The sequence below is a fragment of the Oncorhynchus masou genome, chromosome 5 (assembly GCF_036934945.1).
Source record: "Oncorhynchus masou masou isolate Uvic2021 chromosome 5, UVic_Omas_1.1, whole genome shotgun sequence".
In the NCBI taxonomy this organism is placed as follows: domain Eukaryota; kingdom Metazoa; phylum Chordata; class Actinopteri; order Salmoniformes; family Salmonidae; genus Oncorhynchus; species Oncorhynchus masou.
Genome location: NC_088216.1, coordinates 41,516,859 through 41,530,446, shown reverse-complemented (window position 1 = coordinate 41,530,446; position 13,588 = coordinate 41,516,859). Strand labels below are relative to the sequence as shown.

At 44.5% G+C, this 13,588-nt stretch overlaps 1 protein-coding gene across 1 annotated transcript; it reads right to left on the bottom strand.

Moving 5' to 3' along the window:
* Positions 1 to 125: 125 nt before the first annotated feature.
* Positions 126 to 12,441, bottom strand: si:dkey-156n14.3 (zinc finger protein ZXDC). Its single transcript, XM_064965568.1, has 10 exons — positions 10,376 to 12,441; positions 9,907 to 10,059; positions 8,299 to 8,377; positions 7,767 to 7,897; positions 7,291 to 7,461; positions 6,408 to 7,195; positions 6,143 to 6,227; positions 4,731 to 4,903; positions 4,416 to 4,517; positions 126 to 1,115 (listed from the first exon to the last, which is right to left on the bottom strand). Exons 1-10 carry the CDS (start codon positions 12,378 to 12,380, stop codon positions 1,029 to 1,031), a joined length of 3,774 nt encoding a protein of 1,257 aa, XP_064821640.1. The 5' UTR covers positions 12,381 to 12,441; the 3' UTR covers positions 126 to 1,028.
* Positions 12,442 to 13,588: the final 1,147 nt, after the last annotated feature.

The following is a 13,588-nucleotide window of genomic DNA, read 5'->3' as shown; positions in this document are numbered from 1 at the left end:
CCTATAATCTATAACCCCAGAGTGAAACCAGGAAAGCCAGATAGAAATCTTAATCAAGTCTAGGTTTAGCTAAGTTCTACAGAAATACTATAAAAAACACCAAAAGAAAGACAGTACAAAATAAATATAATTGTGCTTTGATCCTTTATTCAAACTCTTGGCGTTTGGATTCAGCCATTTGGTAAACCAAAGATAATAAATAACAAGTAGATGGAAGTCATGACATATTGATAAGCATTAGACATTATAAACAAGTGGACCGGCAACATGTTTTCAACAAGGACCGCTCAAGTCTCACTCAACCGTAGTTCATATAAGACAGCAGTAGAAAAATAAATCTACCCCCCCCCCCCCAAAAGAAAATAGTAAGAACAAAATAAAAGTCTAACAAAAAGCATATGCTCAATGGTTCTGGGAGTAAAGTATGTCATGTCTATAAGGCCTCCTAGACAGAAGCTCTGACAACAGCACACTGCGAACGAGTGGCTAGAATATGGCACCGTAGCGGCGACTGACAAAACGTCAGTTTGACAAGAGACACGAGGGACCTACTGGATGTGCAATAACACAACAGTCTCTCGCAATAATGATTGTGGTACAAAACGGGATTTCTGAAATACAGTATAAAGTGAGAGAAATAAAGTCCCCAAATGTAACTTTCCCTTATTTATGATTCAATTCATCCCAAGGTGCATTTGGTTCTGGGTTCCACTTCATCCACACCCCAGATATACAGAACTTTCTCATCTTGCGTTTTCCCACACCAGAAATAATCAGAAACATTGAATGCAGGAAAGATTAAGAAACCATCTTCTTGTAGAGGAAGATGTTGTTTTAACATCAGTCTCATAACATTGTTGGAGAGAGTGAGGTTGTTTTCTCTGTTGAGTTGGCAGGGGACGGTGGATGTCTTGTGTTAAAACACTGCCTCCCAATTATCCACCATTTTCTCTAGCGCCCCACTAGCCCTCATCTTTCTCAGAGGACATTGATCCCTGGCTCTGGGCTAACCATCTCCTCCCTTCTACTCACTCCAGGTCCTGCAGGTTGATGGTGCTTCCTGTGAACTGGGAGTTGTCCGAGCCATTGTCATCCTCTGTCAAAGCAGGAGGTTCCTGAGGAAAGGCAGAAAGAAATGACTCCTTTACTTATGTTAACTACAGTACAAACACACCAATCACTGACATTAAAACATCACACAGCCTACATATCAGTATATACACACACAATATCTAGGTCTAATACATTGTACAGTGCAAATTACAATACAAGATATATACAATGGCTGTGTCTCTTCACAGCCCCCTTTGTGCAGTAAGGTGTTCTTTTGCTGTTTTTTGGTAAAAAAAAAAAAAAAAAGGTTTTATTGCTAACTTGAGTTACCTGGGGTGGCAGAGAGTTCCATGCAGTCATGGCCAACTGCAATTCACCTACAGCATGTCCTTCTTTGCAGCACATGACCACACAGCTGTTTTGACAATGAAAGCTTGCTATCTAGGGTTACACCCAGCAGTTTAATCTCAACTTGCTCAATCGCCACATTATTCAATAGCTCTAAATGAGGTTCAGCATTGAGTGACTTGTCCCAAAAATGATGCTTTTGGTACGAGACATTTCGAACCAGCCTATTGCTAATTACACATTCCAAAACTGACTGTGTTGAGTGTCTCCGTGTCTTACTGTTGCAGCCGACGTGTATACTGTTCGAGTTGTCAGCGCACACACACACACACAGGCTTTATTCAAGGTCAGAGGAAGGTCATTTGTACTGCCCTGCAGAACATCACACAACCGAATTTGCATGAGAGGCTTAGATTAAATGAAGACCCTGTGTTCTACTAGATAAGTAACTCTCAATCCATAATAAGGCAGAGGATGCAAATCTATAACGCCCACATTTTTTCAGCAATAGGTTATGATCAATGACATTGAAAGCTGCACTGAAGTCTAACAAAACAGCTCCCACAATCTCCTTACTATCAATTTCTTTCAGCCAATTAGGAGTCATTTTTGTCAGTGCCGAGCATGTTGAGTGCCCTTCCCTATAAGCATGCTGGAAGTCTGTTTTCTGTAAAATAACTATTTCATCAAACAATTTTTTCAAAACGTTTGCTAAGCACTTGTAACAGACTGATTGTACCATTAAAGGGTGCTCTTCTTTTTTTATGTAGCAGAATGCCCTTTGCCTTCCACCAGGTCTGAAGGCACACACTGTCTTCTAGGCTTAAAATCGAATATGTGGCAAACAGGATTCACAATCTATTCTGCTACCAACCTCAGAAAGGTACCATCCAGATTGTTGGTACCAGGTGGTTTGACTTATTGAGTCCCACTTTGTGGAACGCAAAACTACAATGCTTGTCTTTCATTATTTGGTCTATTATGCATGAATGTAAAGGCTCAGCATTTGATTTTTGCGGGTCATACCTAAGTCTGCTAATCTTGTCAACAAACAAGTTATTAAAATGGTTGGCAACAAGCCATCTGCCTCAATGGAGGATGGAGCAGTTGGATTTTTTGCCTAGAATTGAATTTAAAGTACTCCAGAGCTTTTTACTATGATTCATCTTTGTTCCAAAGTATTGTTTCTTCTTTTTTATTTAGCGAAGTGATTTCTGATTTTACTGTACTTTTGCCAGTCAGCTGTGTTGTCAGACTTATAGTGCCTTCGGAAAGTATACAGACCCCTTGACTTTTTCCACATTTTGTTACGTTACAGCCTTATTCAAAAATGTACTAAAATCCTTTTTCTCCCACCTCAATCTACACACAATACCCCATAATGACAAAGCAAAGACATTTTTGCAAATATGTAAATGTGATTATTTTATTTTTAATATAAGTATTCAGACCCTTTACTCAGTACTTTGAAGCACCTTTGGCAGTGATTGCGTTGCTGCACAGCTATTTTCAGGTGTCTCCAGAGATGTTTGATCAGGTTCAAGTCCGGGCTCTGGCTGGGCCACTCAAGGACATTCAGAGACTTGTCCCGAAGCCACTCCTGCATTGTCTTGGCATTGTCCTGTAGGAAGATTTACCTTCACCCCAGTCTGAGGTCCTGAGCACGATGGAGCAGGTTTTCATCGAGGATCTCTGTACTTTACCCTGTTAATCTTTTCCCCTCAATCCTGACTAGTCTCCCAGTCCCTACTGCTGAAAAACATCCCCACAGCATGATGCCACCACCATGCTTCACCGTAGGGATGGTGCCAGGTTTCCTCCAGACGTGACCTTTGGCATTCAGGCCAAAGAGATCAATCTTGGTTTCATCAGACCAGCAAATCTAGTTTATCATGGTCTGAGAGTCTTTTAGGTGCCTTTTGGCAAACTCCAAGTGGGCTGTCATGTGTCTTTTACTGAGGACTGGCTTCCGTCTGGCCACTACCATAACGGCCTAATAGGTGGAGTGCTGCAGAGATGATTGTCCTTCTGGAAGGTTCTCCTATCTCTACAGAGGAACTCTTGAGCTCTGTCAGTGTGACCATTGGGATCTTGGTCAACTCAATGACCAAGGCCATTCTCACCCGTTTACTCAGTTTGGCCGGGCGGCCAGCTCTAGGAAGAGTCTTGGTGGTTCCAAAATTTTTCCATTTAAGAATGATGGAGGCCACTGTTTTCTTCAATGCTTCAAATATATTTTGGTACCCTTCCCCAAATCTGTGTCTCGACACAATCCTGTGTCGGAGCTCTACGGACAATTCCTTTGACCTCATGGCTTGGATTTTGCTCTGACATGCACTGTCAACTGTGGGGCAATTTATAGTGATGGATCAGATTTCTAAACTTCATATATTAATAATTTGTTATGCTAGAGACATGAGGTGTGCCATAGTCTATGGTCTACACCAGAAATTAATGGGTATCTGAAGGAGGAATGCATATGATCAATGCAATTAAGCTTGGAATGTACTGAGTGTAGGGAAAACAATCACGTGGCAGCACTGATAAGTGCTGCTGGGGTGGCAGGGTAGCCTAGTGGTTAGAGCGTTGGACTAGTAACCGAAAGGTTGCAAGTTCAAATCCCCGAGCTTACACGTCAATGCAGGCCTACACTGCATGAGGCTTAAAAACATTTTTACATTATAAAAGGGGTTGACATTAATTCATGATTTTGTACTTCTATAACACCATTGGCCACTCATGGGTGACACATTCACTCTGTTGCGCTCTGGCCTTGCAACAAAAATCAGACCCAATCTTGCAAAGTTAGATTTGTTTTGTTGCATTGAAAAGGGGCTGATATAATGTTGATTCAATCACACAAAAAAAGTGAGTTGCAGAGCACGCGCGCAGCTTAGATGGACATTGCTTCAGTCCGCGGCAATTTGGCTGCACAGTCATTGGCATTTTGGGGTTTTTGAAAACCGAGTCACAAATAAAATGTATTACTAATTCTATCTGCAAAAAAAGCCCACCTGTAAGATGTTGACGGGAAGGTCCACGGTGAGTTGGGAGTGGGAGCTGGAGGGCTGGGAGCTCAGCTGGAAGGCTAGATCCCCGTCGCTGGGAGGGTCGTCCTTAGACACACACACACACACTTTAAATACTTAATTTGAATCCACAAATCACATTAAAAAGGATTCAAACATTCCAAAGGTCATGCATGGACACACTCGTATATTTTATTTTGGTCTGTAATTACATGCCTTTCTCATCAGCATTCTTGTCTGTGCATTATAAATTTAAAAAAATGAAACGTTCCAAATGTCCTGGTTGGGGAACCTTCTAACCTGCAAGAGTTGGATCTGCACATACTGGGCTCCGGTGACAGGGTCACGGATAGTCAGCCCCCCATTGGCAGTTGCAGAACCTTCCCCAAAACGGGCGCTTGTGGGAACCAATGGCGTTGAGGCACTGCTGGCTTTCCCGCCTTTACTCTTCCTCTGACCCAATCCTAAGCTCCCTGTAACAAGAAAGGATTAAATAGTTCAAACTATTACGACTAGGGGCTAAATCATATGAGACTAGTACCGTATCTTTAATGATGCTCTCTTTCTCTACGACAGATAAAACAGGAGCATAATCATATGAGAAGTTCCTATTAGAGGTTGACCGATTAATCGGAATGGCCGATTAATTAGGGCCGATTTCAAGTTTTCATTTTCACGGCCTAGGAACGGTGGGTTAACTACACATGGTTGATGATATTACTAGATATTATCTAGCATGTCCTGCATTGCGTATAATCTGACTGAGCATACAAACATACAGGATTCTAAGTATCTGACTGAGCGGTGGTAGGCAGAAGCAGGCGCGTAAACATTCATTCAAACGGCACTTTTGTGCGTTTTGCCAGCAGCTCTTCGTTGTGCGTCAAGCATTGCGCTGTTTATGAATTCAAGCCTATCAACTCCCGAGATGAGGCTGGTTAAACTGAAGTGAAATGGCTAGCTAGTTAGCGCGCGCTAATAGCGTTTCAAACGTCACTCGCTCTGAGCCTTGCAGTGGTCGTTTCCCTTGCTCTACATGGGTAACGCTGCCTCAAGGGTGGCTGTCGTTGTGTTCCTGGTTTGAGCCTAGAGAGGAGCGAGGAGAGGGACGGAAGCTATACTGTTACACTGGCAATATTAAAGTGCCTATAAGAACATCCAATAGTCAAAGGTTGATGAAATACAAATGGTATTGAGGGAAATAGTCCTATAATTCCTATAATAACTACAACCTAAAACTTCTTACCTGGAAATATTGAAGACTCATGTTAAAAGGAACCACCAGCTTTCATATGTTCTCATGTTCTGAGCAAGGAACTGAAAACGTTAGCTTTCTTACATAGCACATATTGCACTTTTACATTCTTCTCCAACACTTTGTTTTTGCATTATTTAAACCAAATTGAACATGTTTCATTATTTACTTGAGGCTACATTTATTTTATTGATGTATTATTTTAAGTTAAAATAAGTGTTAATTCAGTATTGTTGTAATTGTCATTATTACAAATAAATACATTTTTTTAAATAAAAAAATAAAATAAAATAAAAATTGGCCGATTGATCAGTATCGGCTTTTTTGGTCCTCCAATTATCGGTATCGGCGTTGAAAAATCATAATCGGTCGACCTCTAGTTCCTATGATGCTCTTTATTTAGGTCTATGAATAAAAATGAGCCAAATTGTGAGTGGAATGTGGAATATAAATTTACCTGAGCAGGCGGTGGGGCCTCTCTGTTTCCTCTTCTTGGCCAGCTGGATAGCTCTGTAGTCAGTCCGCGCTGAGCCACTACTTTCCTACAAGGCAGATGGGGAAAAACATGACACACGAAACAATTGCTGTGACTCGGAACATGTATAGAAACGAGGACAAATAACATCTTATCTCAATTGAATGTCAAATTAAGGGAAAACACGGTTATTTGAATTTCATTCTTCAAATGCTGTAACCAGAGCGTTAGTTAGTAAGCCACTCACCAGGAAGGAGCAGGGCGAGACTGCCGAGCTGTGGCTGAGCTCAGGCTCTTTCTGTGGGCTGAACGTGCAGCCACTGCCAGGGAACACAAACTGGGTCAGCACCTTGCCCCCCTCCTGCTGCCCCAGCACCTCCACACAGCCCAAGAGAGGCCCGCTGCCACCCCTGCTCCCTCCAGCCTCAGTCACCTTAGAGGGGGACGAGAGGAGCTTGGGCCCAGGGGGCGCAGCCAGGGGTGAGGGCTCGGCAGCCAATGTGCTGGAGGAACTGAGGGTGTGTGTGAGTGTATGGTGGTCTGCGGTGGATGTGGCAGCCTGCATGGTCAGGGCCGTAAGGGAGCTGAGGGCTTCGGGGGTGGCTGTCTGCACGTTGTCCAGGTTGAGTGTGCCCTGCGGGGGGAGGACTCCCACTGTCCCCTCCAGGTGGCCCATGTCCGCCCCTGCCGCCAGGATTAGCGGGTCCACGGAAGCTTTGGCCATGGTAGCACCGTGCCCGGACGTGCCCAGGGTGGTGCCAACTGAGGCTGGGTCGATGGTGAGGATGCCTGAGCTGACCAGGGACAAGTCCATGGCGAAGGAGCCTGCTGGCCCTGCGCTACCCACGGGCACCCCGACGCCGTGGGTGGTGGGCACAGGACCCCCAAGCACAGCAGAGAACAGGGAGCTGAGGTCCAGGTTGGCAAGCTGGTCGCTTCCGGTGACTCCCGAACCAGTTCCTGTGGCAGTGGCTCCGCTGACCAACTCACTGCTGGGGGTCAGTGTGGGTGTGGCCTCCAGCTGGCTTAGCACATCTGATTGGACGAAAGAGAGACAGTCATTACACAGGCAGTAGGGGTGTTTGAACATGTGTTTCTTGAGGAACAGAGTATGTGTGTGTGATCCGTACCGGGACTGAGGTGGTGGTGTTTGAGCATGTGGCTCTTGAGGCTACTGCGGGAGGAAAAGTGCTTGCTGCAGTTGGCCACGGGGCAACACATCCTCAGGCTGCCCGCGTCTTGCTTGTGCTTCTTCGAGTGGATATACAGGCTGCTCCGTGCTGAGAACTTGGCACTGCAGCCTACACAGGCACACACACGTAAGACACATTTATCAGAGGCCCTTTAGAGAGAAGGGCATATCCAACGATCAACCAAAAGCAGTTCAGTCCAAAAATACTTTAAAAGGGGGAAATTGATGTTTTGATTAACCCTACATGGATAAAAGGACGAAGCCAGCGGTAAGAGAACAAGGCCCGTAATCATAAAGCGTCTCAGAATAGACCATAGCAGTGATGAACTAGGATCGTGCCTCCCCTGTCCATGTCGGCTAATCTTATTCACTATGGCAAACGCTGATCCTAGATTATCTCATGATGACACCTACCGTCTACGTGGCACTCAAAGGGCTTGGTGCCCAGGTGGGTGATGCTGTGGCCCTTGAGGTGCTCTGCCCGGGTGAAGGACTTGCCACAGCCCTCCTCTGGGCAGGTGAAGCGCCTGTCGTCATCATGCTTCCTGAAATAACAGGGGGGGTGGGGTTGGTGCGGTCTATGTGGTCCAAGGTTCAATTCTTTCGTCATATGTATACAAATATAATGGAATGCTTACTCCTATGGCTCAGGGAGTTTGAGCTATGGGTTTGCTGGCATTCCTGAAAGGAACACATAAAACTGTATGTGTTTTGTAATGGCAAGATGCTTTGGATAAAACTTATGATGAATTACCTTTTTATTATTACCGCATTAGCAATTAGGGAAGTGTATGACTCCTAACTAAAAATCCAACACTTTCAAACAAGAGTGACAATTTGGTAGGACAGTTATGAGAGGCCCTAAACTAGAACAGAGGACCCACACCATCACAATACCTAAACAACTCAGGGATGGAAAGTTGAGTGAGGGACAGCATTAAGTTACCTTTTGTGCCTAAGTAACTTGGACATGCTGGTGAAGGACCAGCCACAGGCCTCTGAATCGCAGATGAATGGCCTCTCGCCTGAAACCGAAAGAGGAGACTTAGCCTAGGCATGAGTAACTATACTACTGGTGAAACATGGACAACATAATATGGATTTGTGTCTGTGTTTTGATATCAATATCATATGAGCATTTATTGGTTGTGTACACAGAATTGCAGGTGTTATAGCAAGTATAGCTAAATGCTTATGTTACTAGCTACAACAGTGCAGTAGAATATACACTATGTGGATACGCCTTCAAAACAGTGGATTTGGCTATTTCAGCCACAACCGTGGCGGAAAGGTGTACAAATTTGAGCACACAACCTCCAAAGAAAAATATTGGCAGTAGAATGGCCATACTGAAGAGCTCAGTGGCTTTCAACATGGCACCGTTATAGATTACTCCTTAGTAACAAGTCAGTTCGTCAAAACTTCTGCCCTGCTAGAGCTGCCCCAGTAAACTGTAACTGCTGTTACTGCTCAGCCGCAAAGTGGTAGGCCACACAAGCTCACAGAACGGGACCACCGAGTGCTGATGAGCGTAAAAATCGTCTGTCCTCGATTGCAACACTCACTACCGAGTTTCAAACTGTCACTGGAAGCAACATCAGCACAAAAACTGGTCGTCGGGTGCTTCATGAAATGGGGTTTCCATGGCCGAGCAGCCGCACACAAGCTTAAGATCACCATGCCAAATGTCGGCTGGAGCAGTGGAAACGCGTTCTCTGGAGTTTTGAATACCGCTTCACCATCTGGCAGTCCGACCGACGAATCTGGGTTTTGGGGATGCCATGAGAACGCTACCTGCCTCAATGCATAGTGCCAACTGTAAAGTTTGGTGGAAGAAGAATAATGGTCTGGGGCTGTTTTTCATGGTTTGAACTATGCCCCTTAGTTCCAGTGAAGGGAAATCAACACTACAGCCTAGAATGACATTCCAGACTATTATTATGTGCTCCAACTTTGTCGAAGGCCCATGCTGTTTCAGCATGTCAATGCCCCTGTGCACAAAGCAACATCCATACAGAAATGGTTTGTTGAGATCGGTGTGGAAGAACTTGACTGGCATGCACAGAGCCACCATAACCCCATCGAGCACGTTTGGGATGAATTGGCACACCGAGTGCGAGTCAGGCCTAATCGCCCAACATCAGTGCCCGACCTCGCTAACGCTCTTGCTGAATGGAAGCAAGTCCATGAAGCAGTGTTCCAATATCTAGTGAAAAGCCTTCCCAGAAGAGTGGAGGCTGTTAAAGCAACAAAGGAGGGACCAACTCCATATTAATGCCCACAATATTGGAATGAGATGGTCGACAACAGGTGTCCACATACTTTTGGTCATGAAGTTTGTGTTGACAGTTTTGTTAGTCACTTTGGATCAAAATTCATCTGTGGCAGTTTTCGCTCAGCTTATAAAAAGCGTTAAGCAACCTTAAATGTTAAAATTGAACGTGATGTAGTATGGGAACATTTCAGGTGGATGCTAATCATGACAATGTAAAGTGCACTCAGACCTTTGGAAAAGTGTTAAGGCTATATAAACATATCAATCACTATGCAGTACCTGTGTGGCTGCGCATGTGGATCTTGAGGCGGCAGGCCTTGTCATAGCGCTTGTCGCAGCCCGGATAGGTGCAGGTAAACTGGCCCGTCTCGCGGAAGTGTGTGCGGTTGTGGGAGAATAGGGCACTGTAGGTGATGAAGGTCTTCTCACAACCTGAGGAGACACACACACACACACAGAGAGGTTAAATACCCACGCAAATATATATGAATACACGTGCATATAGACTGTTTAAAGTGAATGTGAAAATGTGAGTCTCAACATCATTCTGTTACCAAGGAATTTCCCATTAAATAGTTGTTCAGGTGAAATGAATGTTCAGAATGTTGATTCAAGTTTCAATGTAACATGCACAAGTACAGTGAAATGCCTTTCGAGTTGAAGGCATTTGACTACACAAGCACATAGGACATTGAAACTTGAAACATCATTCTGAACAGTCATTTCACCTGAACAACGTTCGCCTCACCTGGAAACTCGCACTTGTGCGGCCTCTCGGGTTCAAAATGGGCCCGCTGGTGATTGGTCAGCCGGGTGGCACTGCGGAAGCGCTCACTGCAGATTTCGCACACGAAGGAGTTCTCTTGGTCGTGCTGCTTCACGTGCGCCTTCAGGTTGTAGACCGTGGTGAAGCGGCGGCCGCAGCCCTCCCACTCGCACTTGTGTGGCCGCACTTTGTCGTGAGACTGGAGGTGGCGTTTGAGCTTGTAGGAGGTGGTGAAGGCCCAGCTGCAACCCTCAAAGGTGCATTTGAAGGGCCTCTGGTCCTCAGTGTGGTTGAGAAGGTGCATCTTGACCTTTTGGCGCGCGTCGAAGGTGCTGAGGCAGCCGGGCTGGGGGCAGCGGTACGTTGTGACTAAGGCACCTTTCTTGGAGAGCCCTGAAGCACCGATGAAGCTGACAGGCTGGAAGTCGTCGTTGTCGACACAGTTGACGAAAGAACCCTCTGGGCGCAGGGACACCAAATCACCCTCGCTTATGGCACACAGTGTCCCACTCTCCTGCTTGATGACTGGGCACGAGTCCAGAGAAGCGCCAAACTCTGACAATGAACAGTGGTCAGCCAGAGCCAGTTCTGAGTCGCTTGCGGACATGCCTAGCCTAGGCTCTTCGTGGTGACCAGTCCGAATAACTGCCACGTTGCTGATTTTCCCAATGGATTTGGTCCCGCTGTCATAGTTGAGAAGCACTATGTCCTCATTGTCTTTCATTCCAAGATGTTCCTTCAAGCCGACCATTCCGTCATCTTTGTGGGTGTAACCCTCTGGAGGTGCTGCTAGAGTCAGTATCCCGTTTTCTATGGTTACTATGATGCTTTGGTTGTTTATCATGATGGTTCCAGAGAATGTCTCGTTGGCAGAGGCCCCATCTGCATTGGCGGAAGCAGAGAGGCTCGTTCCAGGGTCGGAAATGAAGTCGGAAGTGTCCATCGTGTCGCTCATTTCCACGATATAGGTGTTTTCTGAAATCAAGGCACTGCGTTCTCTAGCTTCGGGCTGAGAAAGTAATTCGTCTGCCGCGCTACTGTCAATGTTGTCAAGGTGGCCGCATATGTTATCGTCATATTCGTTTGTCAAAACAGCGTTTTCATTCTCCGTTTCATAACACATAGACTGTTTTTCATTCGGTACAGTTGCCTCACCCTCACTATTTGAACTTGAAATTAATGCACTACACTGAGGAGCAGTTATTTTCAAGGCCCTGCCTGCTAAATTGTTCAAATTCTCGTCTGATTCAATAAGGGCATTGGTGTTTTGAACCTCCATCGAATTACATGGAATGATTTTGGAATCTTCAGCCTTCTTACCGATTATTGTATCTCCATCTTTGGATGGATTCCCCAGTCTGTCTTTATTTGTGTCATTTCCATCCTCTTGGACAATGTTGAAAACCACATACAATCCCTCGGTGTTTTTATTCGCGCTAACCGTGGTGTTGCTCCTGTAGGCCGCCGTGCTCTCGCTCGCCAATGACTGCAACAGGGAGGCGCCGTCTTCATGTTGCTGCCGTAAAACCGCAGTTTGCAGTTGCTGCGAATGTTCCTCTTCCCCCTCAAAGAAAGGCAACGCCATTTGCAATATGCTATCCCCACTTTCAACATCATATTTGTAACCCGTCCTCAAATCTTGTGGAGGCAGTTGTGTGTTTAGCTCCCTTTCTTTCAAAGTATTCACGTTACGGAGTCCCACACTCGCAGTTTGGGCTTGAAGAGGGCTATTATTTTTACCGTTCTGCTTGCAGACGGGCAGGCAAACACCGCTGCCATTTTCTACCAGCAGGCGAAATGGAGATGTCCTCTGCCTATTGTTGTTGTTGCTTTGCAGTTCGTTCGATTCCAAATTCTCCTCTGCTTCGTTCTCGTTCGAAATGGAGCGAGAAAGTGTCGTTGTCCTAAACTGAGACGAGCCTGTTCTACGTGGGGCGCCATGTTGATAGTAAATGTTTTGGGCATCAGAAAGCCCCTGGATTTCCATCTTGGTATCCCTGTAGCAGGCTGCAGTGCATACAAGGCCCGCCCTTCCCACAAATGGGGAAGGCGAGCCGGTAAGCAACGCCAAAGTTTATCGTAAACCGTGGCCGGAATGGATGGATAACAATCCGATGGAATGGAACTATTTGTATCTTATTGCAAAGTTCAAACCATTCAAACGCCCTGTGGTGCCGTAATAAATACTCGTTACATTCATGTTATCATTGTATTGAATCTTTTCTGAAAGCAAACTTAGTTTTGCATTGTATGTGGTCTAAAAATATTAATGGTTTACGGGAGATTGTTATTATTGGGGACCATTAGGTGGCACTATAATAAGCTCTTTCCTGTCCAAACGATGTTACATAGTTGAAACAAAATTCTAACTTTTCAAAGGAGAACAAGACATAAAAAGTACTAATTCATTCATATCTTTAAAATTAAACAAACGTTTAGTTGTCTTATATGTTTGAATGGTAACTTCTATATGCCCTTAACATTAATTCTCTAAATTACTTTGAGGTCACCTGTGCATGCAACTCTTGATAGTCTGAAGGCCTCTGTATATGCGCACTAATATACACATTTTTGGTCAATGCACAATCAGTAATGTCATTAATATATAATGCGTTTAAATGTGTTAATGTAACTATAAATAGTGTATTTTATTTTGTATGAACGTCTTTCAGGATTAGTAATTCATTGTAAGGCAGAAATCTTTCTCTTAAAATTCACATATTTCCATGTAGGCCTATTAAGGATACACATAAATAGTTACAGACTACAGTCCAGGCAGACATCCACCATGCACATTAGTAATTAATATGATGATCTATTTTAGGGGAATGAGATGCACTGTCCGGGGCAATTACCTTTCTTAAAGCATGCATGATTTTGTTAACTCCAAGAACAAACATAATCTGCCAACTTCAATAGTGAGATAAGTCTTAATGATATATCTTTATTTGATTTCTAAGATGAGATATATAAAACAAATGGGCAAATTTACAAATAGGTTTTGACCAACACAAGCAGGTAAGGAATAACATAGATATACATTTACAGAATCATTATAGAAAGAAAATCAGGAGGAAGACAGATCACATAATATTCTGTACATGAACTACGATATATTTACATTAGATATACTTGTAAGCAAACACGGTCACAAAACACTTGACTGGACAAAGGGGATTGTAAGCAGCATATAGT

Coding starts and splice junctions, on each gene's coding strand:
- si:dkey-156n14.3 (XM_064965568.1), bottom strand. CDS start 12,380: ATGGAAATCCAGGGGCTTTCTGATGCCCAAAACATTTACTATCAACAT. Junction 8,378..9,906: donor CCACATGCGCAGCCACACAG/GTACTGCATAGT, acceptor TTTCGGTTTCAG/GCGAGAGGCCATTCATCTGC. Junction 4,518..4,730: donor TGCAGATCCAACTCTTGCAG/GTTAGAAGGTTC, acceptor TGTGTGTCTAAG/GACGACCCTCCCAGCGACGG.